Genomic DNA, 27394 nt, shown 5'->3' with positions numbered 1-27394 from the left:
CAGATTTTGACAGTTTCTGGGGTCCCGAGCTTACGTAAGCACATGAAGTAAAGTGGAACTACAGTATGTGGAGATAGTCTAGATGACTGTTTAGTAGAGTAATGTAAAGTTGAAGGGGATTGTAAGGATGTGTACGGTGGGTATAGCCTATATTTCATATTCAATTCCTCATCTATGTTCTGCAACAGGAAGATGGGTTTTAGGCTGATGAAAAGTGATCTTCTTGAACAATGGAAGTCTCACCAGTTACGGTATATGATCGGCAACTGTTCCCCATTTAGACAGTTACGGACTATTACGCGCTTACATAACACAGCTTCAGAGGGCTTAAACATTGGCAAGGCTTACAAGACAATGGCCTTTCGATTTTAGGATAAGGTATCCCCTCATCTGATAGAAAATCTTAAGTTAGGACGTAATTACGACGAAAGTATTCTCGAATAGTCTCTTATTCGACAGTTTGAAATTTTGCCGTATCTAGAACGTAAATTTGCTTGACCACCGTGTCAATCCTATACTGCCCTATAACGGCAAGTACCTGGAGACAATTAAGCCTTGTTGAGCTTATTTCACAGAGATTTAGAAAGTACATTTGGACTTCTACGGATAGGTCACTTCCATCTCGATTGTGAAGACAAAAGAAAAAACAATAGTATTTTAGGTTACATATAGGTTATGCACAATTGTATTATTTCTCTTTCTATTAATACCTTGGTGTTTCCAAGAATTTTTCATTGAAAACTCTTTGAAGTCGATGCATACGAATTACAAAAAATAGTTGAGATAAAGATATGACAATCGCTCATCAGAACCAAAAGAAATCAGCCAAAAGGAGGTCCAGAGGTGGATGCCTCAGTTGCAAGAGTCTTCGAATCAAGGTATGTCAACGAATGTTAACTAAGCGGCATTTATACTATATATACATGTACATAACAGCTCGCAGTTGGATATGCCATCTATGATCTCATTACTAACAGTATAGTGTGACGAAGCAAAACCAAGCTGTGAATACTGCACCCATACAGAACGGTTATGTATATATGTACAAGCTAATGCTAGGTCTCGAACTAAGAAAAGTCTTATTGTCCCAAATATCAACTCCGAATACGTGTATCATTGGGAAGAGATGAAAGCGAATGAGCTTATTGTCAGAGAGCTGATTGAACAAGTCCAAAAGGAAAGAAATGACGCTTTGTTCGATTTCTATCAAAACACTTCTCTAAACCAAACGACATCCCAATTGAATATATCAACGTTCGAATTGAGGCTTTTGAAGTTCTTTAATGAGTATTGCATTCATTTCTTTTCATTCGGTGTGAACAAAATTGTTCATAACGTATGGAAGAACTCAGTTCCGTCACTTTTTATCCAAAGTGAATTGGTCAGAGACAGTATTTACGCCTTTGCAGCAATAAATATGTTTCCATTGTTCGACCTTGATCTTGCTAAGGAACAAGACGATTTGCACGAAAGAATGCAAATAGATACAGTCAGGGGAAGTGTCTCATTTAACCCGAAAGCTTTGCAGCGACAAGATAATGAAGACAATATATATGAACGGGCCTCCAAGTATTTTGCGAGTGCCATAGTCAACACCAATAAGCTTATCGGGTCAAATATGGCAGGACCATTGGCACCAAGTTCCATGAGCGACCAAACGGCAAAGGAATTCGTGGTTTCAGGGATATTGACATTTACTTTCTTGGCCATGCACCCACATCAAGTTGTCCCGTTAGTTGACTTTTCTGTCGATAGCAGCGATTATTTATCAATTTGCAAAGGCATAAGAGAAACTATGGTTGCTTGTCGTCCTCAGCTTATGAAGACTGAGTTTAGGGGTTTATTCGGATATAGTACTGAGGGGGGATTTATTGGCCTGCTTGACGAGTCAACATACCCATTGATTGTGAGACTAAAAAGAGAGTTGGATATGACCTACAGGATGAGTCTTCGTGGCGCTTGCATTGCAAGGGAGTACGAAACTTTAACTGAAGTGCTTGACACTTATAATCGAGCAATGCATACTTCGGCCAATCTCAACTACCCAGTTCCTTTATTTCGTTGTATTGCGCTCTACCCAGATCACTTCCATCAAATGATTTATGAAAAGAACTTATTTGCCTTAAGGTTGTTATTTGTATTCGCCGGATTGGCCTCTATTATGGACTTCCAACTTTTTGATGGTTCTTCTATATGGTTGGACTATATGACATGGTTCAAAGAACACAATATGAAGTTGTTTAGGAATACCTGGAAATACAAGTTGGATGAGGATTTCTATACCGTTGCCTTGAAGAGTTCCACGTTCAAAAATGATGATTACTCATATTTAAGTACATTTGATCCCATTAGGTTCTTGAACAAGATGATATGATTTCGAGTAGCTACATAATAAATCTAAGGTACAATTTTTTTTCAAATATTCTTTGAAGTACATTTTTTATACAATTTAGCCTCTTAAACTGGAAAAGTCCAAAAAGAATGAACCACTAAACTCTCTTTACCATTGTAAGGATCTTGAACTTCTTGTATCATCGGAAAAAACAAACATAGGGTAGTAAACCTCATCCTTGGTAGCCTACCCGACACATTGAACACGAAGAAGCCATTCGAAACTTCCACAATAACAACAGCTGCAAAAAAAAAGCCATATTTGCAACGGTATCACTTTACAATATATACAGGAACACACAGTTTCAGTTATCTCACCATTTCGCTTGGTACTGCAACACACAATCCCGCAGTTCGGCTAATGATTACTTAATGTGGATCAATTGCTTAGGTAAATACTAATAAGGTATAACGCCTTATAGTCATTACAACTACAACTACAACTACAAGATCATCTTGTTTAGATAAAGCTTACAGTTTAAGATTTATCCTAGTATAATTCTATACCTAGTATCGGAAAGTGTATTGTTATAGAGCTTCTTTTGCTTTGAAGTTTGTTGGATTTTGGGGACTTGTTTAAACAGATAGTGACCTTACAACCATCTTATCACATCAGGGAGACTTTCCACAACTACCAAGCCGGTTAATATCAAGAAAGTTAATATCAGGTCAGTTAATAGAAAGTCAGTTGATATCAAGGCAGTTTTAAGTACAGACTTCTGCTTGTTGTCGTGGTCATTATAAATAGTTGGAACCACTAATTAATAGAAGGGCACATTGCATATATATCTATATAATACGAAGTGACTTTCTTGGGTATAGAGGTTCCTATTATATTATTACAAAGAAGATACTAGCAAGTTCAGTTCTTCTCTAAAGTTCTTCATAGCTTGAATAGAATTACACTTAGTATTAATCTCCCATATGACGCCCTTAGCAGTTGAAAAAGCGCCAAGAAAACGTTCAAGAAACGGTTGTTGCAGCTGTAAAAAGCTCCGAATCAAGGTATGTTAAATTTCTCTGACGACTGACATTTCGAACATAATGTCATATTGTGATGATGAAATCGTCGTTGTTCCAATTTACTAACTCTTTCAGTGTGATGAACTTAAGCCATCGTGCGGATATTGTATCCATACGAATAGAGATTGTGTTTACCCAAAACCTACAACAAGCTCTAATAGGTCAATTGTGAGAACCTCAAACATATCTCTGCTAGATGTAATTGAAAGAGAACTAAGAAACAAGGAAGAGATAGTTCAAGTCAGGCGAACACAATTAGAATCACCGATCACATTTATTCAACTCACATCTTTAAATCAAGTGACGTCTCAGTTGCATATAACTACCTTCGAATTACAGCTTTTAAAGTTCTTTGATGACTACTGTATGACATTTCTTTCGTTTGGATCGAATGAAGGCGTTTACAATGTTTGGAAGAACTATGTTCCAAGTTTATTCTTGGAGAGTGAGCTAGTCAGAGATAGCATTTATGCTTTTTCAGCGATCAATATGTTTCCTTTCTCAAACATAGATATTATGATGGAAGATGAGATACAGGGAACCATGAAGTTGGGAGGAAAAAGAGCAATCTCATATAAGTCTGTTTTCCGTGGAAATACTAGTGGAGAAAGTGTATCCGTAAGCACAACCAAATATTTCATGAGCTCGGTAAACAGAACCAACTCACTTATTAGCTCACATATAACCGACCCTTATGCACCCGTCGCCTTGAGCAATAAGACAGCAACGGAATTGGCTATCGCGAGCATCTTGACATTCATATTCTTGGCCATACATCCCCACCGGCTTGTTCCATTGGTCGACTTCTCTGAGACGAGGAATGATTATTTGTCGATTTGCAAGGGCATAAGAGCGACGATTTCGGTATGTGCTCCTATGCTCAAAAATAGCGAAATCAATGCCCTTGCTGTTTACAGTGGAAATGACGGTTTCCACGGCCATCTAAAAGATTCTACTTATCCGTTAATAGTGAAACTAAGGAGAGACTTCGTTGAGATTTATGAAGCAGACGAATTCGGCTCTGCGATAGAACGAGAATACAATACTCTTTTGCAAGTGTTAGATACATACAATCGAGGCCTATACGCAGCCATCAAGCTCAAGTCCCCAGCTCCTTTCGTCCGGTGCATATCTCTATTTCCAGATCACTTTCACCAATTGATATATGAAAAGAACTTTTTAGCATTAAGATTGTTATTCATCTTTGCTGGATTGGCTTCTATTATGGACTTTCAGATCATTGATGATTTTTGCATGTGGTCGGATTACATGAGTTGGTATAAGACATACAACTTAAAGACGTTCAGGAACACTTGGCTATACAGTCTAGACGAGAATTTCTATGAAATCGTCTCCAAGAGATCTACGTTTAGAACGATTAACTACTCATATTTGAGTACCTTCGATCCTGACATCCCAACAAGCTACGTGGATCAAATTATAGAATAGACAGAAATGTTATATATTTATTCAAGAAAAAGGTTTCTTCACTTATCCATGGCGTAGAAGAAGGTACAATATCATGCCCTTCTCAAGACTTTCGTAATATTCACCACTTGTTGCAAAAAGCCACTAACTGAGACCCGGTAGCGCTGAGATAACCTGATTATGCTTATGTAAAACGTGGCTATTTAGTATCATATGCTATTAAGTGCAGATAGACTGAGTTTAGGCTGCTAAGACTCTCTTATTAGAAGTGTAACTACTGAAGTTTTGAATCTACACAACTGTGGGAAGTCTCCTGGCAAAACTGGCAAGTAATAATATACAAAAATGACCAATTGTAGTAAGATCGCTACTTCTTTTCAGTAAGAACTTTTCAGCAAGAAGTTGTCAATACTTCTATGTAGGAATAAAGATATATAGTTTAGCCAAAAGTAAGCTTGGGTTGAAGACTGTTGGTATTGTAGACATCGTAATACAAATTAGTTAGAAGCACTAGTATTTGACGAAAGCTATTGGTATTGGTATAGAAAACGACGATCAGAATCATTTTTGGCACTGTCTTCCTTTTGACTTCCTAAGTAAAGGTCTGTTTTGGGGTTAAGCACAGTTTCTGAATACCCAGTTGCATTCTAGTATTCTTTAGGAATTGGTAATATGAAATCTTCAACGGATTTGAAGCGAAGAGAACCAACAAAGCGATCTAGAACTGGTTGCTTGAGTTGTAAAAACCTACGAATCAAGGTATGTAAGATAGCTAGTAAACGGAAGCTTACCAATACTACTACAAGTTTCTGCAATGAATGACAAATACTAACCGACTAGCTTTAGTGTGACGAAGCCAAGCCCAGATGTGAATATTGTACCCATACTGGTAGAGAATGTGTTTACCCAAAACCTACAGATATCGCCAGTAAGAACACAAGGCAGGCTTTGCTTACCACAAACTCTATATCACTGATAGATGTGATTAGAAGAGAGCTAAACACCAGAGAACTGCAAGCCAAAAGAAAGCTACTAGAATCACAAGTCACTTTCAGTCAACTAACATCTCTAAATCAAACAACATCTCAATTGGATATATCCATTTTCGAGTTGCGGCTTGTGAAGTTCTTTGATGAATATTGCATGTATGTGCTTTCCTTTGGAGTCAACGATGATATCAATAAGGTATGGAAGAACCATGTCCCATCGCTCTTTCTAAATAGTCAGCTAGTTAGAGATAGCATTTATGCGTTTGCGGCAATCAATATGTTTCCTTTCTTCAATGTTGATCATGTCAAGAACCAAGATGATTTGCAAGGAGGTATGCAATCAGGAAGAGCAAGAGGAGTATCCTATCACTCTGTTTTGTGTGAAGAAGGTGTCAACGGGAGTATTCATATGAGCAGCACCGAATATTTCTTGAGCTCAGTTAAAAGGACCAGATCACTCATTAATTCAGAGACCACACAAACCTATGGACCTATCTCGTTCAATAACGAGACTGGAAAGGAATTGGTAATATCGAGTATATTGACATTAGCATTCTTGGCTATGCATCCGTATCGGCTTGTTCCTTTGGTGGACTTCTCGGAAAGTCATAACGATTATTTGTCTATTTCCAAAGGAGTAAGAGCCACTTTTGCAGCATGTGCACCCGTATTCACGAATGAATTCAAGGGATTAGCTGGTTACAGTGATGATGCGGGTTTCACTGGCCTGCTCAAAGACTCCACTTATCCATTAATAGTCAAATTAAAGAGAGATCTAGATGAAGTTTATGATTCCAATGAATTCGACTCTACAGTGGCAGAGGAGTATGATACCCTATGTTCAGTTCTAGATATTTACAACCGTGGCATGCATACATCTGTCATTCTCAACTACCCAGCAGCCTTCTTCCGCTGCATTTCCCTCTATCCCCCACACTTTCACCAATTGGTCTACGAACAGAACTTCTTCGCCTTAAGGTTGTTGTACATTTTTGCGGGATTGGCCTCTATTATGGATTTTCAACTATTCGACGATTCATGTATGTGGTTGGATTACATGACATGGTTCAAAGAATACAACTTGGATATATTTATGCATATGTGGAGATACAAGCTCGATCAAGACTTCTACGATACTGCCATGAAGAGTTCTACATTCAGAATCGTTGACTACTCATTCTTGAGTATTTTCGATCCCACTCGATCTTAAGCATTGCAAATATTCTAGCTATCCTTTGACACGGATAGCTTCCAATTGCAGTCTCAATAAACAGGTAAGGCAGAATTCATACCCCCTTCCCGACAGGAGTTAGAAAAGAGACTCTACACTATAACATCGGCTGCAAAATGTTGTCCACTACATCAAAGGTGTATTTAAAGGTGCCAAGGAAGACTTTCAATAGAGCAGAAGACAATGGTAGCGCTATCGCCTTCTCTCGTAAATTACGAGGATTACGCAATAAATAGAATTGGCTTATATAATAAACTGGCTAGTCATATTTCATGTCTTTTAGTCATATAACTACACTACGAACCATTCCAATTTGATAGCAAGAAGCCTAATTCCATAGAATTGCTTGTGTCAGTACACTGTAGTATTGTAATACCTAGCGGTTTGAAGAAAGCGCTAAACTTTGTCCGGATTAGGGCTTATTTTGGAAACGAACAGATCTATGATCACGTTATCAGACAAGGTTAGAGTTTAGCATCTGAAATATCACCAAAGCAGTTTGATTCACAGCCTCCATTATAGATATAGGAGTCATTGTAGTAAGTTGGGGGTAGTTATCATAGAACGGAACTAATATATGAAGTGAATTTCTGGATAAGATCTATCTAGTTTTAGTGAACTTCCACACAATTGCTATCAATTGATCACATTACGATCCAATTATCGTTACATTCAATTTCCAATTATCGTTTCATTTATAGTCTTGTGGCCATATGACACCTTTAACCGGCCCAAATGGAAAACCACCAATTAAGCGATCAAGAGCCGGATGTGCAAGCTGCAAAAAGCTCCGAATTAAGGTATGTAATCTACTGAAAGAACCTAAATTATAAGCTTGCTGGTTTTCTACAGCTTAGAGATCTAACAAGGTATACTAACTGTCTTAGTGTGATGAAGCCAAGCCGAAATGTGAATATTGTACCCATACGAATAGAAAATGTGTATACCCAAAACCTACAAGCTCCAATGACAATATTGGATTAGTTGCACAAGCTTCCAAAATTGTATCGCTGCTAGACGTAATTGAAAGAGAGCTACGGATCAAGGAAATGTTGCACGTCAGAAGAACTCAATTGGACTCACAAGTCACTTTTAGTCAACTAACGTCCTTGAACCAAGTTTCGTCTCAATTAAGCATATCAACGTTCGAATTGCGGCTTTTGAAGTTCTTCGATGACTATTGCATGACATTGCTTTCGTTTGGAATGAATGAAAGCGTTCATAATGTTTGGAAAAACTATGTTCCAAGCTTATTCTTGGAGAGTGAGCTAGTCAGAGATAGCATTTATGCTTTTTCAGCGATCAATATGTTTCCTTTGTGTAATGTTGATCTTGTCAAGGAGCAAGATGATTTGCATGAGAGTATGCAAGTAGATGGAGCAAGAGGAATCTCATATCACTCTGCTATACGTGCAGATGGCTTGGAAGAAAGTATATATGTCACTACTACCAAGTACTTCATGAGCTCTATCAAGAAAACAAATTCGATTATCAGCTCCAATCTAACAGATCCATACGGACATGCGTCCTTCAGTAATAAGACAGCAAAGGAGTTGGTAATATCAAGCATCTTGACTTTCACATTCTTGGCCATCCATCCACATAGACTTATCCCTTTGGTTGATTTTTCTGAGAGTACTGAGAGTAGGAACGATTACTTGTCTATTTGCAAGGGCATAAGAGCAACCTTTATTGCCTGTGGTCCGAAACTCACAAATGATGAGTTCAAAGGCCTTACTGGCTATAGTAATGATGGAGGATTTAATGGTTTACTCAAAGATTCTACGTATCCGTTGATTGTGAAATTAAAGAGAGACTTAGATGAGCTTTATGAATCAAATGAATTCGACTCCGCTGTGGCAGAAGAGTACGATACACTTTTTTCAGTACTTGACATGTACAATCGGGGTATGCATACTTCTGCCATGCTTAACTACCCAGTGCCGTTGTTTCGCTGTATTTCTCTCTACCCAGCTCACTTTCATCAATTGATATACGAAAAGAACTTCTTCGCTTTAAGATTACTTTACATTTTTGCCGGTTTAGCAACTATAAGAGAATTCCAGCTCTTTGAAGGTTCCTCTATGTGGCTAGACTACATGAATTGGTACAAACAATATAACTTTGAGATGTTCTTCAACACTTGGAAATATAAAATGGATGAAGATTTCTACACAATTGCCATGGACAATACCCTGTTTAGGTATGCTGACTATTCATACTTGAGTACTTTTGATCCCGTCATTCCATAGGCTACCTGATACCATGTCAGTGATCTACAATTTAGATGATATATAGTAGTGTTTTTATTTATTTCGAGCGCTCTATCTAATCTTTTGTGGCAATCACTTCCAACTCAACCTTGATTCTTGCATCCATGAATGCTGCAACAACACAACTTCTAGCTGGCTTCTGGGTGAAATGAGATCCATAAATTCTATTCATTGTGGACGAATAGTCTACATGAGAAATGAACATCATTACCTTAAATACTTTGTCCAAAGAAGTACCTGATGCTTCCAATATCTTCTTCACGTTGGCAATGGCAAGTTCAGTCTGTTCTTCAATTGACTCAGGAATTTCTCCAGTGGTATAGTTCTGGCCGACAATACCTGAAGTGAACACATGTCCATTGCTAGTCCAAGCGGGTCCTAATACTGGATGTTCTACACCATCAATGGCAGCCCATTCTAATTTTTCAGCTGGCATTACAATTGTAAAGTCTGTATTAAATTTGTCGATTGGTTGTGAATTTGCACGAAATAATAACAATTTAACGATTGTGGAACTTCCTTGATACTGAGTTCCTTGCACTTCACCACCACTCACTAGAAGAAAGAACCATTTATAAAATGGAAGAATTGACCCATTCTGAAGCACAAATCGACCTTCAGCTTCGGATCACCTCGATAGGTTAGTGTCATAATGGCCCCCATCCGTATCAATCAGCGGTGGAGGGTCTATGATAATGCAACACTGCGCCCCCACTTCCCCATCTTTCGCGCTAGTGGCCCCCACCGAGATCAAAAGTTCTTTTTTTATTTTTATTTTTCATTTGGAGATAAGTTGGAAGATCTTAATTTCGATCTCTGTAATGAAGTTGCAGCTTCTTATCTTTATTCCCCCGGATTGTAATTGGGTTATAAATAGTAAGGAAATTCGTTACAATAGATAATGGGAGTTGTAGAACAATTCTCTATAGATATTTCAGGTCACGACGCTTAGACGTGCAGTTTGACATATATTAGCTTCTTCTCAAATAGTACTATGAAGGACACCAAGGCTCAGGAGGTCGATATCGTTGCTAAAGCATCTCGCTCTAGCTTCGAGAGTTCAGAAAATCCTTTGGGACTTGAACAAATCACTTCACCAAGTGGTGAGAAAATTGTTCTTGCCCCAGATTATTATGACCACGAACTCGAGTTGAGAATATGCCGTAAATTGGATTATCGTATTCTTCCATTAACTGCTATTATGTATCTCTTCAATGCCCTTGACAAGGGTAATATCAGTAATGCTAAAACAGATGGTTTGGACGTTGATATAGGGATCACTGGTGATCGCTGGAATTTGATGTTATCCATTTTCTACATTCCTTTCGTTTTATTTGGATTCCCATTGTCGTTGGTTATTAAGAAGTATAATGCAGCAAGAGTTATTCCAATCTTGATGTTCACTTTTGGTTCGATCACCTTGCTTATTGTATCTGTATTCAACTTCTCAAGTTTGATGGCTGCTAGGTGGTTCTTAGGAATGTGTGAGTCCGCGTTCTTCCCTGGTATTATTTACTATCTTACTACATTCTACAGAAGAGGTGAGTTAGCTAGAAGACTTTCTATTTTTTATTCTGCAGCCAACATTGCTAATGCTTTTTCTGGATTGCTTGCTTATGGTGTCTTCCAAATTGAACATCCTCATCTTCACGGATGGCAAATTTTGCTTCTCATTGAGGGTTTTTGTACGCTTGTTTTCGCTTGTGTTGGTTTCTATTTTCTCCCACGGAGCGTTGAAAGTGCCAAATTCTTCACTGAAGAAGAAAGAAAGTATGCCCGTTTCAGAGTTGATACTGATTCGTCTGCTCTCATAGGTAAAGAAACTTCCTTGAAGGATGCAGTCAAAGTCTTCAAGCATCCAGTCTATATTGTTTGGATGTTTCAGGAAATTGCTATTGGTGTCCCACTTAATAGTATTAACAATTGGTTTCCTCAAATCATTCAGAGTTTGGGCAAGTCTACAGTTCAGACAAACCTTTTCACTGTAGCTCCAAATGTTAGCGGTGCTGTCTGCCTACTTATCCTTGCATTTAGCTCTGATTACTTCAAAGTCAGATCAATATTTGTTATCATTGCAATTTCAACAACATTGATTGGATTTGTTGTATTTGGCGCTATTGACACACAATCGCATATTGGTGTGGCCTATTTCAGTTGTTTCTTAATGACTGCTGGTTCTTCTGCCTCTTCTGTTCTTACATCCACTTGGTACAACAACAACACTCCCAATGAAAATCGCCGTGTGGTTGTAAGTTCAATTGGTGTACCCTTAGCGAATGCAGCAGGTTTAATATCAACAAATATATTTAGACCTCAAGATGCTCCAAAATATATACCGGCCTTGGGTATCACAGCTGGTTTTGGAGGATTGGGAATCATAACTGCTGGCTCCATTGTCTTATTCATGATTTATGACAACAGAAGAAGAAACAAAGAACAAGGTGTTAACTTGACTTACAGGGATGTGTCAACCTCTGAATTAGGTGAGGGGCCAGGTAACCCAAACTTTAGATGGATGTACTAATGTGGTTCTTATAATGACATCTCATCAATATTCTTTAACTTTCTTCACGTAATGAAATATACGATAACTGGAGTATCACTTCTTACAATAATGGCTGAATCTTCTATCCTTGCAGTAGGCGTTCCATAACTAAGGATTTATACTAGATCCAAATTCGTAGAAACAAATAAACAATTTAATACACAAATATGGACACAAAGAACAATTCACTTGCATTTCTATGCTAACGTCATAGCTAACGAATCACTATAAGTTTCAAAAACTCTATTTCCAAATTCATCATCTTCTAATTGTTCAGCTTTACCATCAATAATGGAGATACTCGAGTCTTTCGAATTCAAAATTCTTACAAAATATGGTGCTTTGTATTTTCCACTTGTTTTGACTCTCAATGTTCCGTCGGCTTTTTCAACATGGACTTTGGCATCTAATTTGCCAGCAGTTACGCTACTGGGAATCTCAGAAACTTTCTTCCATTTAGAGGCCACATCATGTATGTTGACCATGAAACCTTCATTCCAAGCATAAACAGGGTTATCATTCTTGGCAAAGGGGCCCGATGTAATGAAAGTCGAGTTTTGGCGAACTAGTAAAGGCAATGACTTAAAATCATGCACTTCGTCCAACCATTGACCGTTTGAGTCTCTTACCTTCCCGTCTAAAAGTCCGTACCACTTGCCCTTAGGAGCATAAAAAGAAACTATGCCCAGCTCACCGGTGAAGACTGGAGCAACCAATAGCGAGTCCCCCAAAAAGAACTGAGTGTCTACTACAGCAGCCGTTGCATCTCCGGGAAATTCTAATAATGATGCTCTCATAACTGGCACTCCAGTTGCATGTGCTTCGATAGCGTGTTGATAGATATATGGCATCAATGAGATCTTCAATTTTGTAAACTTTCGTAATACAATACTTGCTTCTTCATCAAAATTCCATGGCACTCTGTATGAATTGCTACCGTGCAACCTTGAATGTGAACTAAGCAATCCGAAGGCACACCATCTTTTGTAAACTTCTGGATCAGGATCCCCTTCAAATCCTCCAATATCGTGACTCCAAAAACCGTAACCACTCAAAGTGAGACTAAGACCTCCTCTCAAGGATTCAGCCATAGCTTCGAAGGTTGATTCACAATCCCCTCCCCAGTGTACTGGGTACTGCTGCCCACCAACTGCTGTGCTACGAGCGAAGACACAGGCATTATTCTTACCGAGTTTCTTTTCAAGAACTTCAAATACCGCTTTATTATAGAGCAAAGCATAGTAGTTATGCATTGCAACAGGGTCTTCATGGGAATGGTATACCACATCTTTAATTGGAATTCTCTCACCAAAATCTGTTTTGAAAGAATCAACACCCAAGTCAATGAGGCCTTCAAGTTTCGACTGGAACCATTTAACTGCTTCGGGATTGGTGAAGTCGACGATCCCCATACCAGCTTGCCATAAGTCGGTTTGGTATGATGCACCGTTATTGATGTTTTGCTTGTATCGGATCAAATACTTATTTTCATCAGCTTCTTGGAATAATTTAGATTCTTGCCCAATATAGGAGTTGATCCAAACACAAATTTTGACGTTGAACTTGCTCTTGAGTTCTTTCAACATCTTCTTTGCGTCAGGGAAATATTCAGGATCAAATTCAAAGTCACACCACTGGAATCCCTTCATCCAGAAGCAGTCGAAGTGAAAGGTAGTCAAAGGAATTTCTCTGTCCTTCATGCCTTGTAGAAAGAAACTTACCGTACTTATATCATAATTCGTTGTGAAAGAAGTGGTAAGCCAAAGACCAAATGTCCAAGCAGGCGGCAAAGCAGGGCGTCCAGTCAATGCAGTGTATCTTTGTAAGATAGACTTAGGGTCAGGTCCATGAATAATGTAGAATCGAATTCCTTCTCCAGGGACAGTGATGTTGACCCTTGTAGTTCTTTCAGATTGCAACTCAAAGACTACGTCTGAAGAAGAATCAACAAACACACCATATCCTCTAGTAGACAAATAGAAAGGAATGTTTTTATAAGTCCATTCACTCAGGGTACCACCATCTTCATTCCAGCATTCGACTCTTTGACCATTTTTAACAAATGGTCCGAATCGTTCACCTAATCCAAATAACTTCTCTCCCACTGAAAGATGCAATTGAGCTGTCATATAGGTCGAGCAACCATGAGAGTTGGAGCTGTTAGAATAACGACTGTCTTCTATCCACCCAAGTGACTTATAACCAAGTTTCGTCAATAAGTTCCCATCTTTGCCAATGAATTCGACGGAAAGCGGATCGTTTAAAACCTTAGCTTCGATGTCACCTTCTGCTACAATTCGAGTTTGACTTTCCTCGATAGAGACTTTGGCTCCATTTGATTTGGAAGTGTGAACTCCAAAACGAGGCTCCTTGCTGTTGATATATTTGGACTTATGATGGTACGATTCAAATCCAATGACTCCATCGCTGGGAGAATGAATTTTGCTAGTGATAGTAACGTTATTTAAGGTGTCTCCACGGCTTCTGATCTTTGAACTCGCAGAAAGCAAATATAGCTTGTTGCTATCAATTACCTCAGTTTTAAAGTTGTCAATAGCCCATTTAATGTTAACTCCATTCTTTAGCTCCCACATACCACGAGAAAAACGGGTGTCTGAGGCTGTATGTCTGTCGTTTGCATCACGTTCCATTGCTTGAGTGTATCTATAATTAATTCTTTGGCGAGCTACAGCTTTCTGTGTTTAAGTTATCAGCGATACGCTACACAATATATATTTAAGATATGCGATTTCCTAGTGAAGCACCGATGCCGAGTATGCTTGTTCGATGTTAACTATTGCTCCGCAATTTATTGTACCACTTTCCCCTGATTACAAATTGCAATATCTTTAGCCAAGAACTTGCAACGACAATCTTCGGATTGACCTTCTTGTATCTGTATCATGACAGGCCACTATAGAAGCTGCAATAACGAAATCTTTTTTGGAGTGCCATACTCTACCTCATATTGCTTTTATGTTTACCTATATCAATTATGGAGAATGAACTTTCAGCCGAAAGTTCTCCCCTCTAACACCGTGCGCGCGAGATCTGGGACCCTTGATAATTGCCGAGATGCATTGCGATAATCACCCATTGAATTACTCCTTAAGGGCCTAGTATACTCTGAAAATTCATCCATTCTCCGCTTTTAAGGGATTGCAGCTTCCAGAGTGGTTCCAAAAAACAAATTCCTTTATGTCACCGGTACCCCGCCACGCCGTAATATCCTATTTTTATTCCAAATGTTAACCCTCCTTACGTCAAATAGAATAAAAGAACCCCCAAAACAAGGCTTGGCACCTCGTATTTTCTTTGACGCATTCCGAGATGATTTGCGAGTTGTGATCCGACTTCTAGTGGGGAACCCCTCTTCGAATACCAGATCGTTTTATGGGGAAATAGAAGGTGTTCGCGATATATAATACATAAGAAGGTACAGGAAGAAAGTCGTTAAATTTATTCGAACTGTATTGTTATCTATCAAATTAACAAACAAGCGTCCATTACACATAAAGGAGGATGGGTACCGAAACTAAGATTAAACCTGTGGTAGAATATGTGGAAGAGGCAAACGAGTCTATGGAATTGAAGGACACAACGTCCCTCGATGTGGGCGTTGGAGACGCAATGGAGGAAATAAGAGAGAAAGCGAGAATTGCTTCTGCTGAGCAGCATGATATGACATTAAGAGAGGCTTTGAGAGACCACAAACCAGCCATTTTTTGGGCTGTTGTAATTGCAGCTACTATTATTATGGAAGGCTATGATGCTATCTTGACTAGTTCATTCTACGCTTATCCACAGTTCCGGAAAGCATATGGTGAGCGTGTTGTTGCTTCAGATGGTACGATTTCTTACGAAATTACTAGCAAATGGCAAGTTGCACTTGGTAGTGCCACTGCAACTGGTACTATTATCGGGGTTTTTTTCAATGGATACTTAGCTGAAAGGTTCGGTCATAGGCTAGTGATTAATGTTAGTTTGATATTTATGACAGGTTTTCTTTTTATTGTCTTCTTTTCGACATCAATTGAAGTACTACTAGTTGGTCAAATTTTGTGTGGTCTCCCCTGGGGTGTCTTCGCAACAATGGGAATCTCGTATGCCTCTGAAATATTGCCACTTCAACTAAGAGGATACTTCACTTCCATTATTAACTTGTATTGGGCAACTGGACAATTCATTGCTGCAGGTGTATTACAAGGATTGGTTGGAAATACTACTAAGTGGTCTTACAAAATCCCATATGCCTTACAATGGATGTGGGTTGTCCCATTATTTGTCTTTACCACTCTTGCTCCTGATTCTCCTTGGTATCTAATAAGAAAGGGTAAATATGAGGCAGCTGAAAAATCTATCAAAAGGTTGGGATCTAAGAGAATACAAGACAAAGCGAAGACAACTTTGGCAATGATGATACATACTAATGAACTCGAAAAAGAACAGCAGCGTTTGAATGATCAAACCACAAGTGGATGGAAGGGTTACATTCAATGCTTTAAAGGTGTAAACTTACGGAGAACTGAAATTGTGTGCATTGCATTTGCAGGTCAAGTCCTTTCAGGCTCCACTTTTGCATATTCTCCTAGTTATTTCTTTTCCCAAGCTGGCCTTGACCCAAATGATACCTATAAGTTGAACCTTGGAACAACTGCTATTGCATGGACTGGTACCGTATGCTCATGGTTCTTGTTATCTCGATTTGGAAGACGTACTATTTACGTAACTGGTTATTTTTTCTTGGTATTGTTCTTGTTCATGATTGGGGTTCTAGCTAAACCTGCTGAAAATCACGGTTCTGTAAAGTGGGCCCAATGTGGTTTTACTATGTTGTGGGTTAGTACCTATGCATTAACAATTGGTCCTTTAGCATTTACAATCACAGCTGAAACTTCAGCCACAAGGGTAAGGTCTCAGTCTGTCTGTCTTGCCAGAAATGCATATAACTTGGTTAATTTGATTTCAACTATCGTTGAGCCATATCTTATTACGCCAGGTTCTGCGAATTTGAAGGGTAAGACTGCATTTGTTTGGTTTGCAACTGCACTTCCTACCTTAATCTGGAGCTATTACCGACTTCCAGAAACTAAAGATAGAACCTACGAGGAGTTAGATCTATTGTTTGAAAAGAAAGTGCCAGCTAGGCAGTTTGCCTCCTATGACCTTCACGCTGAAACGAATTATGATGACAAAATAAAAGAATGAACTGAGAAATTCTGCTACACTTATATTTACTGGTATAGCGCTTTATTTTTATACTAAGGGTACACTCTGTATACTTAATGAAAGTTTATAATTGATATTGTAAATCCTATGCACCACCATAACGAATTATAATTTATTATGACTAATTATTATATTTGTAGATGTAGTTAGTTAGAGTATGGCAAACAGCAATTTTCTAAGAAATCAGCATATAATTAATGTAATTAATAAAATTGCAGTTTTCCAAAAAAAAAAAAAGTTGGCACGTGATTACCCCACATTTCAAATCACTTCGATCAACAACTACACAACAAAATGAAGACTACCACAAAAGCAGATTATAATCACTCTAAGCTACTATAAGATAACTGTGGGAAATGCCAAAAGCATTCTACTGGATGTCAATGAAGAGTTAAACCTAATCTGAATTCGGAGGAAAGCTACACATTCATAATAGAATATATGGCGCATAGCCGTGAGCAAGAGTTAACAAGGAAGAAAGCCACTTTGCACTCATAAGAAGCAAATACGAGATTGAGGAGCACACTACCTTGATTATAGGAATCAAGTAGTGCTCAAGTCAACATCACCCACATTTGTAATTAGGACGATGATAGATGATGAAGTAGTATGTCTATGTAGAGCACACACAATGTCCCCTGAAAACTCACCTACCCTAAGTCCAGCCAGCGCCAGAAGCCATCAAACGAAGAAGAGGTCACCATATACAAGACCCTGCGATGGATGTTCTCTCAGGAAGTTGAAGTGTGATTTGAATCTTCCAAGTTGCAACAGGTGCTTGATGCATGGGTTACCATGTACTTATGTTAGACCTCGAAAGAAGAGTAGCCGTCAGATACACGAGAAGACTAGAGAGTCGATTGTCAGACTAACTGAGAAAGAAGTCCACGATGAGAGAGGCAATAAAATGAATACTGGTCATTATGTGGGAAGTAGTATGCATGTACAACCCAATGAAAGAAGATGGAAAGAAGTTTTTGCTAGTCAATATGATAATAACGCACATATAACTCATATTAAAGATGATCACCTCAGTGGTCATATGGCACAGTATTCCAGTCATGAAACGGACAAAGCCATTGTGGGTAGCAGCGATTTCAACAATAAAAGTCTTCTAGCTGAAGTTTATTACAATCCTACAATACCTATCGAATGTATCATACACTGCCTCCAAATATACCAAAGTTGGTTCTACGTGATCTGGCCGTTGGTCTCCGTTTCGTATCTAACTGCAAAACTTGTTAATTCCAGTAGAATATCTACTTTGCTGACAAAATTACATAAAGACGATATTTCGAGTTACGCATTGGGCTGTGCAATATCTGCTGCTTTGATTGTACAGGTTAAATTTTTGTCCACGACCACACTGCTACTTAATCTTCCATTCAATGTACCACATTCATACTTTGTCAAGGAAGCCATCAGAGCAAGAGAAAGTTTTGACTATCGCTTAAACCCGAGTCCAGAGACACTTCTAACTTCATTTTTTCTCTATGGTTACTACATTAACTTGAAAGATGGCGGCCCAGCAGCAATATCATATCTACGTGAAGCAATATCTATCGCCCAAAATTTGGGTCTCCAAAATCCAAAAACTTATTTGGGGAAACTGAAAGGAGAAGTTCATACATTGCGTAAGATTTACTACATGCTTTTGGTATCAGAACGATTTATATGCATAGAAGATGACATGCCCGTGATATTAGAGGCTTCTATTCCATTTCCGTCACTAGAACAAGAAGAATTTCCTACAATGTTAGAGGGATTTACTAAGCTTGTGAAGATATTTCTGATTCCAGACAAAAAGTTTTTCGACAATTTTATGACCTTGAAGAACACCGAGAGTGATATGAAGGGCACCTTTCTTTCTTCGATGTGGATTGTTAATGTTCAACAGGAATTGAATTGTATTCCTTCATCCCTGGATTTGAATAGCACTCAGAAGTTGAACATTCTACTAAGCAAGTGCTGGATGCAATGTCTTACTTGGAATATTTCCAAAAAGAACAATTTGTTGCTTGATCCACAATCAATTACAGCAAATACTGCAGGTTTGTCTATGGAATTTCCATTAGAAGTTGTCAAAACGTTTTTAGAGAATAGTAAAGGTTTGCCTTTGTTTGCATTTGAGTCCAATGGGCCAGGTGCGTGTCTAAAGATTTTAGAACTCGGTAATAGCTTGGCGGACTGTATCGAATTGACTAACAGCCGAAAGGGCTACGACTACTTATCTACCATTTATGTACTAGTTACGAAATTGAAAAATGAAGATTTTTTGCCAATGCAGGTGTACAAAAAAATCGAAAACACATTGCTATCCAATAGACTACAACTCCCAGAAGATCAAACAGATAGCTATATTTCTGAAATTATTGAGGAAGAACAGTGCCATCAAAATTATTATGAGAGATATGCGCATAGCGAAAAGTACAAGGATGATATATCTCCCTTTACCCAAATTACTATGGCCTTTTGTGACTCTCGCAGTAATGAGAATTCCAACGATGTCATAAACACATATCGAAATGTAATTTTGAATTCCGCTAGTACATTTAGTGATATCTTTATATCTTCTAATGATCCAGAGGGTGCAGCCACGAGTACGTGCTACCATCTTTAAATGCTTGATCATTACCTGCTGATAAACTTATTCACACGGCAGTATGTTTAATTTGTGTCATTTCATCTTTATTATTGGGTACATTCTATACGTATTTTTCGTGTATTTGAATTTCCAATTCGAGCTGGTCTTCTGGGCTATCTCCCAGATTTCTTTTATTTATGGATCATTTTTAGTCAATTCTTGTCCTGGTCATATACTGTTGCAATTTGGCAATTATGATAAGATTGTTCCTCTATGTACAACTCACCAGTACAACAGGTACCAACTTAATCGGTTTGTATGGCCATTCAACAGAACTAGTAAATGAAAGTCTAACAATGGTGGATCTTTGGGACTGAGGAAGTCTATTGATTCTAGTCGCCGCTTACTTCAAGCAAGCTAATATAACATGCAATGATGATATCACAAGGGCTCCTGCGACCCCGATCAACATGTTGGTGCCACATCCCTTAAACAAAGAGCCAACGCCTTCAGACGCAATAATTTTCTTGAAGCATTCAAAGCCATTTTTATATCTCGTGACTTCTCCCGTGCTCATCATCATTCTTCTCGAGATAGTGTCAAATGGATAGCAAATAGCAGTTACTGCTGTGGTAACAGTCCAAGAAACAAAGAAGGAAGTTAAGAATGAGTCTTTAAGTGGACTAACCAAAGCAATAGATCTCAGTGCGCCGTTGAGACCGAAGTGAAGACATCTGGATACAGTGAGACCAAGTGCAAGGGGCCCAAAACCTCTATATAGGCCAGACATACCGTTGAAGCCAATGTACTAGCGTAAACATCAAATAAACCCTTGAACTTTCACTCACCGTTTGCAGAAACGACATCATTTGCTAACCGTCTTCTCGCATAATCCAAAGAGTAGATGAAAGCTAAGGTGGCATTACAGACTAAAACATCCGATGCCAAGTCACGTACAATCCAGTACCAGTGCCCTTTCTCTTTGTTCACGACAAGATTGGTGTTGATGGTTCCCTTAAGAGCATGGTTCAATCCCCATCCTGGAAAAAATTTAAGAATGTTGGCTGAGTTACCTCTCCATAAAGCAGCTATACCTTCGTTGCGAGTTATCCTCTTAAAGCAGTTAATGATCCCATCGTACTTTCTGGTAATGCTTCCTTGCTTAATCATCTCATTTTGGCTCTGAATCAAAAGTTTGACCCTATCCAAAGGAGCGACGGCACTTTTCCAAATAATTGAGGTAACCGATTCCATCAAATAGCTAGAGATGGTAGGATTCTGTGAAGTCATTACGTGTTTAAATTTATTAAACAAGATAGTTGAAAGCCCTGGACAACATCATAATCCTTGATGAAAGACAGAGTATAATAAATTATATGGAATTCATCACAATGATCCAATACTTTTAATTGTTTGCTTGGTGGTAGTCACTCAGTGAAATCACATAAGCACGTGTGTAATCTGATTGGAGTGATTCTGTTGGTTTAGAAGAATTGTTCCAAAGCGAAAGAGATTTGCCACCAGCCGTTTCTGATAATAATTCAATTGGGTTATTTTGAGATATTAGAGTAGTCTTCAATTGGGGTTTTTTAATAAATGATGGTTTATTAGCTAAGTCGGAATGCTACATTCACGCTCAGAAAATGAGGTCAGCATTTGCCTTTCAATAAGGTATACTTTTTGATTTCAATAATTGTATATATAGCAGTAGACATGAAACCTATGCACTCCTAAAATATCATAAAACAGACAACATACAAACTTGATAAGTTAGACAAATGTGAAGCATTTTTAAGCTTTCTTGATAGTTCGATAGCACCGTCAATCAGGAGTGTGTACGAATATGCATGTCGTGATTTGAGTGCATTTGGTAAGGGATCCTTCAAACCACCTGTGTTTCTGGCCATCAATATAGAGCCCGACTTCTCTCATCTTTGGAAGGGTACTAGATATCTGACAGGGCAACACCCCGAATTTTGCTTCGGGATAGGAGATAACAAAAGACGCAACTACAAATTGGGACAGGGTCTTCGTCTCATGGTAAGCAGTGTCACGAGCTTTAGAGGTAGATCAGTCTTGTATGAGGGCCGTTTCTTCTTTCCTTCATTAGCACAGCCAAACGACTGGTCTCCAGAAAGAGCATTTGCCATCCTCATCAGGAAATATGTTGTTTACGGTGTCCTCTGTGGAACCAATCGGATTTTCCTTTCAGATCATGAAACTTTTTCAGGTTTTTTTGAATTCCAATTTGATGAACATGAACAGATGACTATAGACTATTATGAAATTGAAGACCCCCAATCAGTAACAAATGGGATTACTTTAAGATCCGCGATAGTAGGCTTTTTCTATAACACTCCTGATGAGGCAACAAATGTGAAGAAAGATTTAGAGAAAATATATGTCCAGGCAGGCTGAGCATAGATCGTAGAGATCCGCTTGGTAATATAGGTCGTACGGATCCTCGAAAAAAATTAGCCGCAGTTCTCAAGTCCTGTCCTTTCCACCAATAATCGAGGACGCCAATGAATTTGATACTGGTGATAACCAGGGAAACACATTTTGCCGAGTAGAATATGATGCTGCAAGAAGTTTCCCAAATTTGAATCTTCCTTATTCTACAGTATTTGTAAAGGTACATTCTTACGATAAGAAGTGGTGGAAGGCTAATAGGAATGACTTTCGCATCTTTCATGAAATTCCAAGTGCCGATAAGTATTATGATATGTTCAATGTGGAACGTGACATTAATGCAAGAATAGCGGAATCAGAATTTGCAGGCAATTTTTCCGAAACTCCTCGCATCAGGCTTTTGGAATGGCTCATATGACAAGCCGATACATTTATTCGAGTATCTTGGGGAAGAAGTACCAGAAAATGCTCAAAGTTGGCAGAGTGATAAGATCGGGGCTCAAAGAACTTCATCTGTTGGAATTTCACACAATGATATGAGAATTCCTAATATCCATGTTTCTCGTTCCGGGAAGATTTCGTTAATTGACTTCGGTTTATCTGATAGCTCAAATAGTGAAAGTCATAAACAGATAGATTTTGAGATTCTCGATGACTTCTTAGGAATCTATGGAGATGACGACGATGGAGATGAGGATACATCATATGCGAAGATAATCAAGACGAGACCACGACTTGATATGAAGTACCATCAATATTGAGAGGTAGTGGATTCGTGATGAAATGATCATGAAAGGTGAAGTCAAATAGATATGCACAACTGATTAATTCATTCTGAAACGATATCAAAAGACTATTAGTTAGAATTGACAATAGTTTTGGAGATTTTTATAACTATTGCGATAGAGTATATGATTTATGAACAAAAACATTACACAATATTACCCATTGCGATTGCATGCAAACATATCAACCTTTTCTTCAGTGAAATGAGACTTATGTAACCTTGACTACCTTGGCAACATATAATCTCATGAAAGATACAAGCATACATTTGGAAAAATGTTTGGTATAAAGATTTGTTTTAGTCGCGTCAGGATGTCTTGCAATATGTAAATTTAGTCATTATAAATATCCACGTATTGTTGAACAATTCTAAATTCTGCTCTTGTAGTTAGTTTGACAGCAAAACATAAAACTAAACAAGCATAGAAGAGCATGAAAATCTCGTATAAATGACGTCTCCTTCGCTGTTTTATTGTGGATATCGAATATGCTATCAAAAGTTTAAAGGTCCATCTTCATATGTTTTACATCGTTTGTGCTAATCAACTTAACCAAAGTCATTTAACGAAATACTCCCGAAAGGAGAGTCATGAATGTTTGTAAACTAACATCATTATGAGCAATGGCTAACAGATGAAGTTCTGCAAGTATTGCTTTAATAGTTTTGTATGCTTCATGTTTATCCTAATAATTTTCTGGTAGTTCTTCCACGACAAATGCTGTTGTACGGGTTGAAAATGCTGCGGTTACTAGTGGAGAGTTCCTTCCTTTTTACACGAACAGAAAGAAAGTATTAAAATGTGCCATATACTCACACAATTATGAGACACTCTTTAGTATTTGATGATATGAAGTCTTCCGAAATAAAATTTCAGACAGGGTTTATAATTGAGCCAGGGGTTATAATTGACTTGTCGTATCTACAAATTTATAAAGGGTTCTTATATTAAGCCCATTCAAATATTTCTGGTAAGTCTTGAACAAGATTTTGAATGTATTTTCAATCTTTGAAGAATTTATAAGCCTCTCAAAATGCGAGAGAAGGCTTCTTAGGAGTCCTGCTCCTTGTAATAACCTTGGTTGTCTTTCTGATACGTTTTTACGAATTATAACTACGACATTTTTGCTAGCAAAAATGTCTCTCTGAATTTTATCGAAGGGTAGAACTGATTACTCTCAAGAAACAGCCAATAAGAAATGCATAGTGCGATATTTATATATCCAAAAGGCACTATCATCCAATACTAATTGAAGACATCATTTCGATTGGAATTGTAATCACTTTTGGCCTTCTAATCTGTTATCCTCTACTCCTGTACATTAGTCACAAGTCACTACGTTATTCGGCGGTCCGAAATTCACGAGATCAGGAAAATGTTAGCACTGCATGTAATATATCAAGAAGTGAACAAAAGCAATATGTGATATTGAAGGTTGTCTTGTTTTCATCAGGAATATGTGAGCCAAATACATATGAATCCTTCGACATCTAATAAAATCGATTTGCTCCGATTTTTTAATAGTTATAGTCCTAAGTTTTCATAGATTATTTTATTTGGTCAAATGAAAATGCTTGACTTCACTTGAACGGTTCAAACATTGCTGCGGTACTGGAGAACTCATTGTACAGGAGGTTGAGCAACCAGCAATCCCTGTATTGTGTGTATTTTTCCATCTTTTCTTATGTTCTCCCTTGTTTTATCGCCTTGGAGCTGCCGTATAAATATAGGTCGCATTGTCATTTTCTTAAGCAAAATTATATTCTACAATAGAACACGCAATATATGTACTTAAATATCTATACGAAATGAATCTTTTTAAAATTATTTTAATATTTACTACATTTGCAGTCCAATATACTATTGCTGCGGTACGGGTCACTGATCCCGAAGCTATTTCCTTCTATAATCAAAGTCAATTTGAGATAGTGCGCTCACGAATCGATGAGTGCAATCACAGTTGGAATACTAATTATACACTTGTCGCATCAAGAGATGGCACTTGGGTAGCCTTCACATACGATAATGATACTGAGCCAGAAAATGAGCTTGAAATAGCATTTATGGATTGTGTTGATCCATCCCTGATCTATCCGCTTGCTTACGAATTCAGGACGATAGACATGTCGAGGCGTAATGATGAGATTCAAGAATCAACTGAAGGCCCTGACTCACTTGGTACCTTGCTTGCCTTTTCATCAAACGCTAACAACACACTAAATTCTGACGACGTATCATACTTTACTTTTACCATTGAAATCATCAATGAAACTGTTGTGTATAATTGGACTAATGCAGACAAAATCATTACAAGTACGGATCTCTCAGAATTCTACGGGTATGTCGAATTAGCTACAATAGAAACTGTCTAAATAAAAAACGCAATGCGAGTAAAATTGCATGTAAAGGTTGTAGTAAGAGCTTTGGTTATAAAAGCGCTCACAACTGCAGGATAAAACATGGCAAAGGCTATTCGTGTTTAGAAAGATGTAGCTGTGTGGCACGCGTAGGTGCTAATTGTTCCTTAGTCGGATGCGTTGAATCTTGTGGAGGTGTTTGTGCTTATTCTGGGGCAGAAGGTGGTGTGTACTGGTCTAGTAAATGTAGAAATTAAACTAACTACCACATGAAGTAATATATTGGTAGTGTATTATTAATGTCAACATAAAGTAAGTATTGTTAGGTAATTTATAAAGTATAGTATTAACTTTATTTAAATTTTCATTCCACTATTACTTTTAATATTATTTATTTCTTCTTCTCTTATTTTAATGATATGATTTATCATTATGTGAGTTCACTGGTACACCACACGAATATTAATATAGTTTGTGTTATTGCAATATATAATGTTATAATTGCGATGATTGGATCTGTGTTGACCTGAAAATGATTACACAACATGTGTAGTTTGTCATGTAGTTGTGTTCATACTAGTTAGGTATAGTCAATGAGTATAACTGCGCAATTACTGTTAATAACCCGTACAGAAAGGAAACAGTTCTTAATCTATTGGGCCTGTTCCAGGTTTACATAGACGCAACGTTTCATGTTTCCCTAACAATATCATTAAAGGGCTTTCATGTATTTCGCTAGCGTCCATGCCGTTTTCTTTATAATCTTTTAAGAATCGGAGTAGTATATCTTTATTGTGTGAATCACCATAAGTGATACAGTAGGTGTAGAATATGTAAAATTTCTTGTTGTTGTGGTAGTCATAAACTTGAGTGATATAACTATCATTGACGTAATCTTGGTTCTCTAAAAAGAGTTCGAGTGATATTTCGCTAAAATAATCCATGAGGATGCGGTGAGGTAGTATAAAACAAGAAACTAGTGCTTAAAACAAAGTATCTATAACACCGATAATACTGCGTTTTCAAGAAGTTAAAATTTTTCAAGCAAAAAATGGAGGAGAAAGTCTGGTTAACGACTAATAGATGTGGTTGACGATAGGAGTCTGAAACTAACAAATTTGGTGAGGGGCAAAAAAGGAGCAAAATGTAAACCTAATAACTAATTTACAATTTTATAGAATTTATACTTCCTAGTGTCTTCAATATATAAGCCCATACCCAAAGTGCAAGCATAATTAAGTATACGTCCGAATTACCCGACGTCTACCTAATACAAAACCGATCGCTTACATACTGACTTTGCATACATACTGCACAAAGTCCACGCATTCCGAAGAAGTGCCAAATGCCGAGTGCGGTGTGTTCTGAACATATGTGGATCGTGTACTGTATGTTGTGGTACGGGTCTTCTACGACAATGCTGCGGTACGGGTCTTCTACGACAATGCTGCGGTACGGGTCTTCTACGACAATGCTGCGGTACGGGTCTTCTACGACAATGCTGCGGTACGGGTCTTCTACGACAATGCTGCGGTACGGGTCTTCTACGACAATGCTGCGGTACGGGTCTTCTACGACAATGCTGCGGTACGGGTCTTCTACGACAATGCTGCGGTACGGGTCTTCTACGACAATGCTGCGGTACGGGTCTTCTACGACAATGCTGCGGTACGGGTCTTCTACGACAATGCTGCGGTACGGGTCTTCTACGACAATGCTGCGGTACGGGTCTTCTACGACAATGCTGCGGTACGGGTCTTCTACGACAATGCTGCGGTACGGGTCTTCTACGACAATGCTGCGGTACGGGTCTTCTACGACAATGCTGCGGTACGGGTCTTCTACGACAATGCTGCGGTACGGGTCTTCTACGACAATGCTGCGGTACGGGTCTTCTACGACAATGCTGCGGTACGGGTCTTCTACGACAATGCTGCGGTACGGGTCTTCTACGACAATGCTGCGGTACGGGTCTTCTACGACAATGCTGCGGTACGGGTCTTCTACGACAATGCTGCGGTACGGGTCTTCTACGACAATGCTGCGGTACGGGTCTTCTACGACAATGCTGCGGTACGGGTCTTCTACGACAATGCTGCGGTACGGGTCTTCTACGACAATGCTGCGGTACGGGTCTTCTACGACAA

At 38.5% G+C, this 27394-nt stretch overlaps 13 protein-coding genes across 13 annotated transcripts; 9 read left to right on the top strand and 4 right to left on the bottom strand. All coding sequences in view use genetic code 12, as the record gives it.

The window, feature by feature from the left end:
• The first annotated feature begins 355 nt into the window (after positions 1 to 355).
• RJT20DRAFT_40560 (Zn(II)2Cys6 transcription factor domain-containing protein) lies at positions 356 to 2406 on the top strand. Its single transcript, XM_064920024.1, has 2 exons — positions 356 to 878; positions 983 to 2406. Exons 1-2 carry the CDS (start codon positions 792 to 794, stop codon positions 2372 to 2374), a joined length of 1479 nt encoding a protein of 492 aa, XP_064774042.1. The 5' UTR covers positions 356 to 791; the 3' UTR covers positions 2375 to 2406.
• A 909-nt stretch (positions 2407 to 3315) lies between these two features.
• On the top strand, positions 3316 to 4863 carry RJT20DRAFT_134738 (Zn(II)2Cys6 transcription factor domain-containing protein; the record flags this gene model as incomplete). The annotated part of the gene is made up of 2 exons (XM_064918352.1): positions 3316 to 3396; positions 3490 to 4863. 2 exons carry the CDS (start codon positions 3316 to 3318, stop codon positions 4861 to 4863), a joined length of 1455 nt encoding a protein of 484 aa, XP_064774041.1.
• Positions 4864 to 5288: 425 nt separating this feature from the next.
• On the top strand, positions 5289 to 7368 carry RJT20DRAFT_127699 (Zn(II)2Cys6 transcription factor domain-containing protein). The gene is made up of 2 exons (XM_064917061.1): positions 5289 to 5601; positions 5689 to 7368. The coding sequence occupies exons 1-2, from the start codon at positions 5515 to 5517 to the stop codon at positions 7039 to 7041; spliced, it is 1440 nt and encodes a 479-aa protein (XP_064774040.1). The 5' UTR covers positions 5289 to 5514; the 3' UTR covers positions 7042 to 7368.
• Positions 7369 to 7408: 40 nt separating this feature from the next.
• On the top strand, positions 7409 to 9352 carry RJT20DRAFT_40535 (Zn(II)2Cys6 transcription factor domain-containing protein). Its single transcript, XM_064920022.1, has 2 exons — positions 7409 to 7862; positions 7950 to 9352. The coding sequence occupies exons 1-2, from the start codon at positions 7776 to 7778 to the stop codon at positions 9312 to 9314; spliced, it is 1452 nt and encodes a 483-aa protein (XP_064774039.1). The 5' UTR covers positions 7409 to 7775; the 3' UTR covers positions 9315 to 9352.
• RJT20DRAFT_40520 (RidA family protein) lies at positions 9353 to 10050 on the bottom strand. Its single transcript, XM_064920020.1, has one exon. It carries the CDS (start codon positions 9769 to 9771, stop codon positions 9391 to 9393), a length of 381 nt encoding a protein of 126 aa, XP_064774038.1. The 5' UTR covers positions 9772 to 10050; the 3' UTR covers positions 9353 to 9390.
• RJT20DRAFT_40521 (transporter of nicotinic acid) lies at positions 10051 to 11968 on the top strand. Its single transcript, XM_064920021.1, has one exon. The coding sequence runs from the start codon at positions 10330 to 10332 to the stop codon at positions 11857 to 11859; it is 1530 nt and encodes a 509-aa protein (XP_064774037.1). The 5' UTR covers positions 10051 to 10329; the 3' UTR covers positions 11860 to 11968.
• A 75-nt stretch (positions 11969 to 12043) lies between these two features.
• RJT20DRAFT_127695 (alpha-glucosidase II) lies at positions 12044 to 15028 on the bottom strand. The gene has a single exon (XM_064917060.1). The coding sequence runs from the start codon at positions 14529 to 14531 to the stop codon at positions 12078 to 12080; it is 2454 nt and encodes an 817-aa protein (XP_064774036.1). The 5' UTR covers positions 14532 to 15028; the 3' UTR covers positions 12044 to 12077.
• Positions 15029 to 15561: 533 nt separating this feature from the next.
• On the top strand, positions 15562 to 17088 carry RJT20DRAFT_145205 (maltose permease; the record flags this gene model as incomplete). Its single annotated transcript, XM_064918787.1, has 1 exon — positions 15562 to 17088. One exon carries the CDS (start codon positions 15562 to 15564, stop codon positions 17086 to 17088), a length of 1527 nt encoding a protein of 508 aa, XP_064774035.1.
• Positions 17089 to 17740: 652 nt separating this feature from the next.
• On the top strand, positions 17741 to 19729 carry RJT20DRAFT_145204 (Zn(II)2Cys6 transcription factor; the record flags this gene model as incomplete). The annotated part of the gene is made up of 3 exons (XM_064918786.1): positions 17741 to 17964; positions 18169 to 19494; positions 19531 to 19729. The coding sequence occupies 3 exons, from the start codon at positions 17741 to 17743 to the stop codon at positions 19727 to 19729; spliced, it is 1749 nt and encodes a 582-aa protein (XP_064774034.1).
• A 367-nt stretch (positions 19730 to 20096) lies between these two features.
• RJT20DRAFT_145203 (uncharacterized protein) lies at positions 20097 to 20983 on the bottom strand (the record flags this gene model as incomplete). The annotated part of the gene is made up of 2 exons (XM_064918785.1): positions 20097 to 20464; positions 20542 to 20983. The coding sequence occupies 2 exons, from the start codon at positions 20981 to 20983 to the stop codon at positions 20097 to 20099; spliced, it is 810 nt and encodes a 269-aa protein (XP_064774033.1).
• A 747-nt stretch (positions 20984 to 21730) lies between these two features.
• Positions 21731 to 22866, top strand: RJT20DRAFT_5363 (uncharacterized protein; the record flags this gene model as incomplete). The annotated part of the gene is made up of 2 exons (XM_064920558.1): positions 21731 to 21923; positions 22502 to 22866. The coding sequence occupies 2 exons, from the start codon at positions 21731 to 21733 to the stop codon at positions 22864 to 22866; spliced, it is 558 nt and encodes a 185-aa protein (XP_064774032.1).
• Positions 22867 to 24698: 1832 nt separating this feature from the next.
• RJT20DRAFT_5362 (uncharacterized protein) lies at positions 24699 to 25262 on the top strand (the record flags this gene model as incomplete). Its single annotated transcript, XM_064920557.1, has 1 exon — positions 24699 to 25262. One exon carries the CDS (start codon positions 24699 to 24701, stop codon positions 25260 to 25262), a length of 564 nt encoding a protein of 187 aa, XP_064774031.1.
• Positions 25263 to 25894: 632 nt separating this feature from the next.
• On the bottom strand, positions 25895 to 27342 carry RJT20DRAFT_134728 (uncharacterized protein; the record flags this gene model as incomplete). Its single annotated transcript, XM_064918351.1, has 2 exons — positions 25895 to 26149; positions 26559 to 27342. Coding segments are annotated over 2 exons (1039 nt in total), but the record flags the coding sequence as incomplete, so codon positions are not given.
• Positions 27343 to 27394: the final 52 nt, after the last annotated feature.

Source organism: Scheffersomyces xylosifermentans, assembly GCF_036884685.1.
Source record: "Scheffersomyces xylosifermentans strain CBS 12540 chromosome Unknown RJT20scaffold_4, whole genome shotgun sequence".
Lineage (NCBI taxonomy): Eukaryota > Fungi > Ascomycota > Pichiomycetes > Serinales > Debaryomycetaceae > Scheffersomyces > Scheffersomyces xylosifermentans.
The sequence above is the reverse complement of the archived record's forward strand: the minus strand, read 5'-3'. Positions and strand labels throughout refer to the sequence as shown.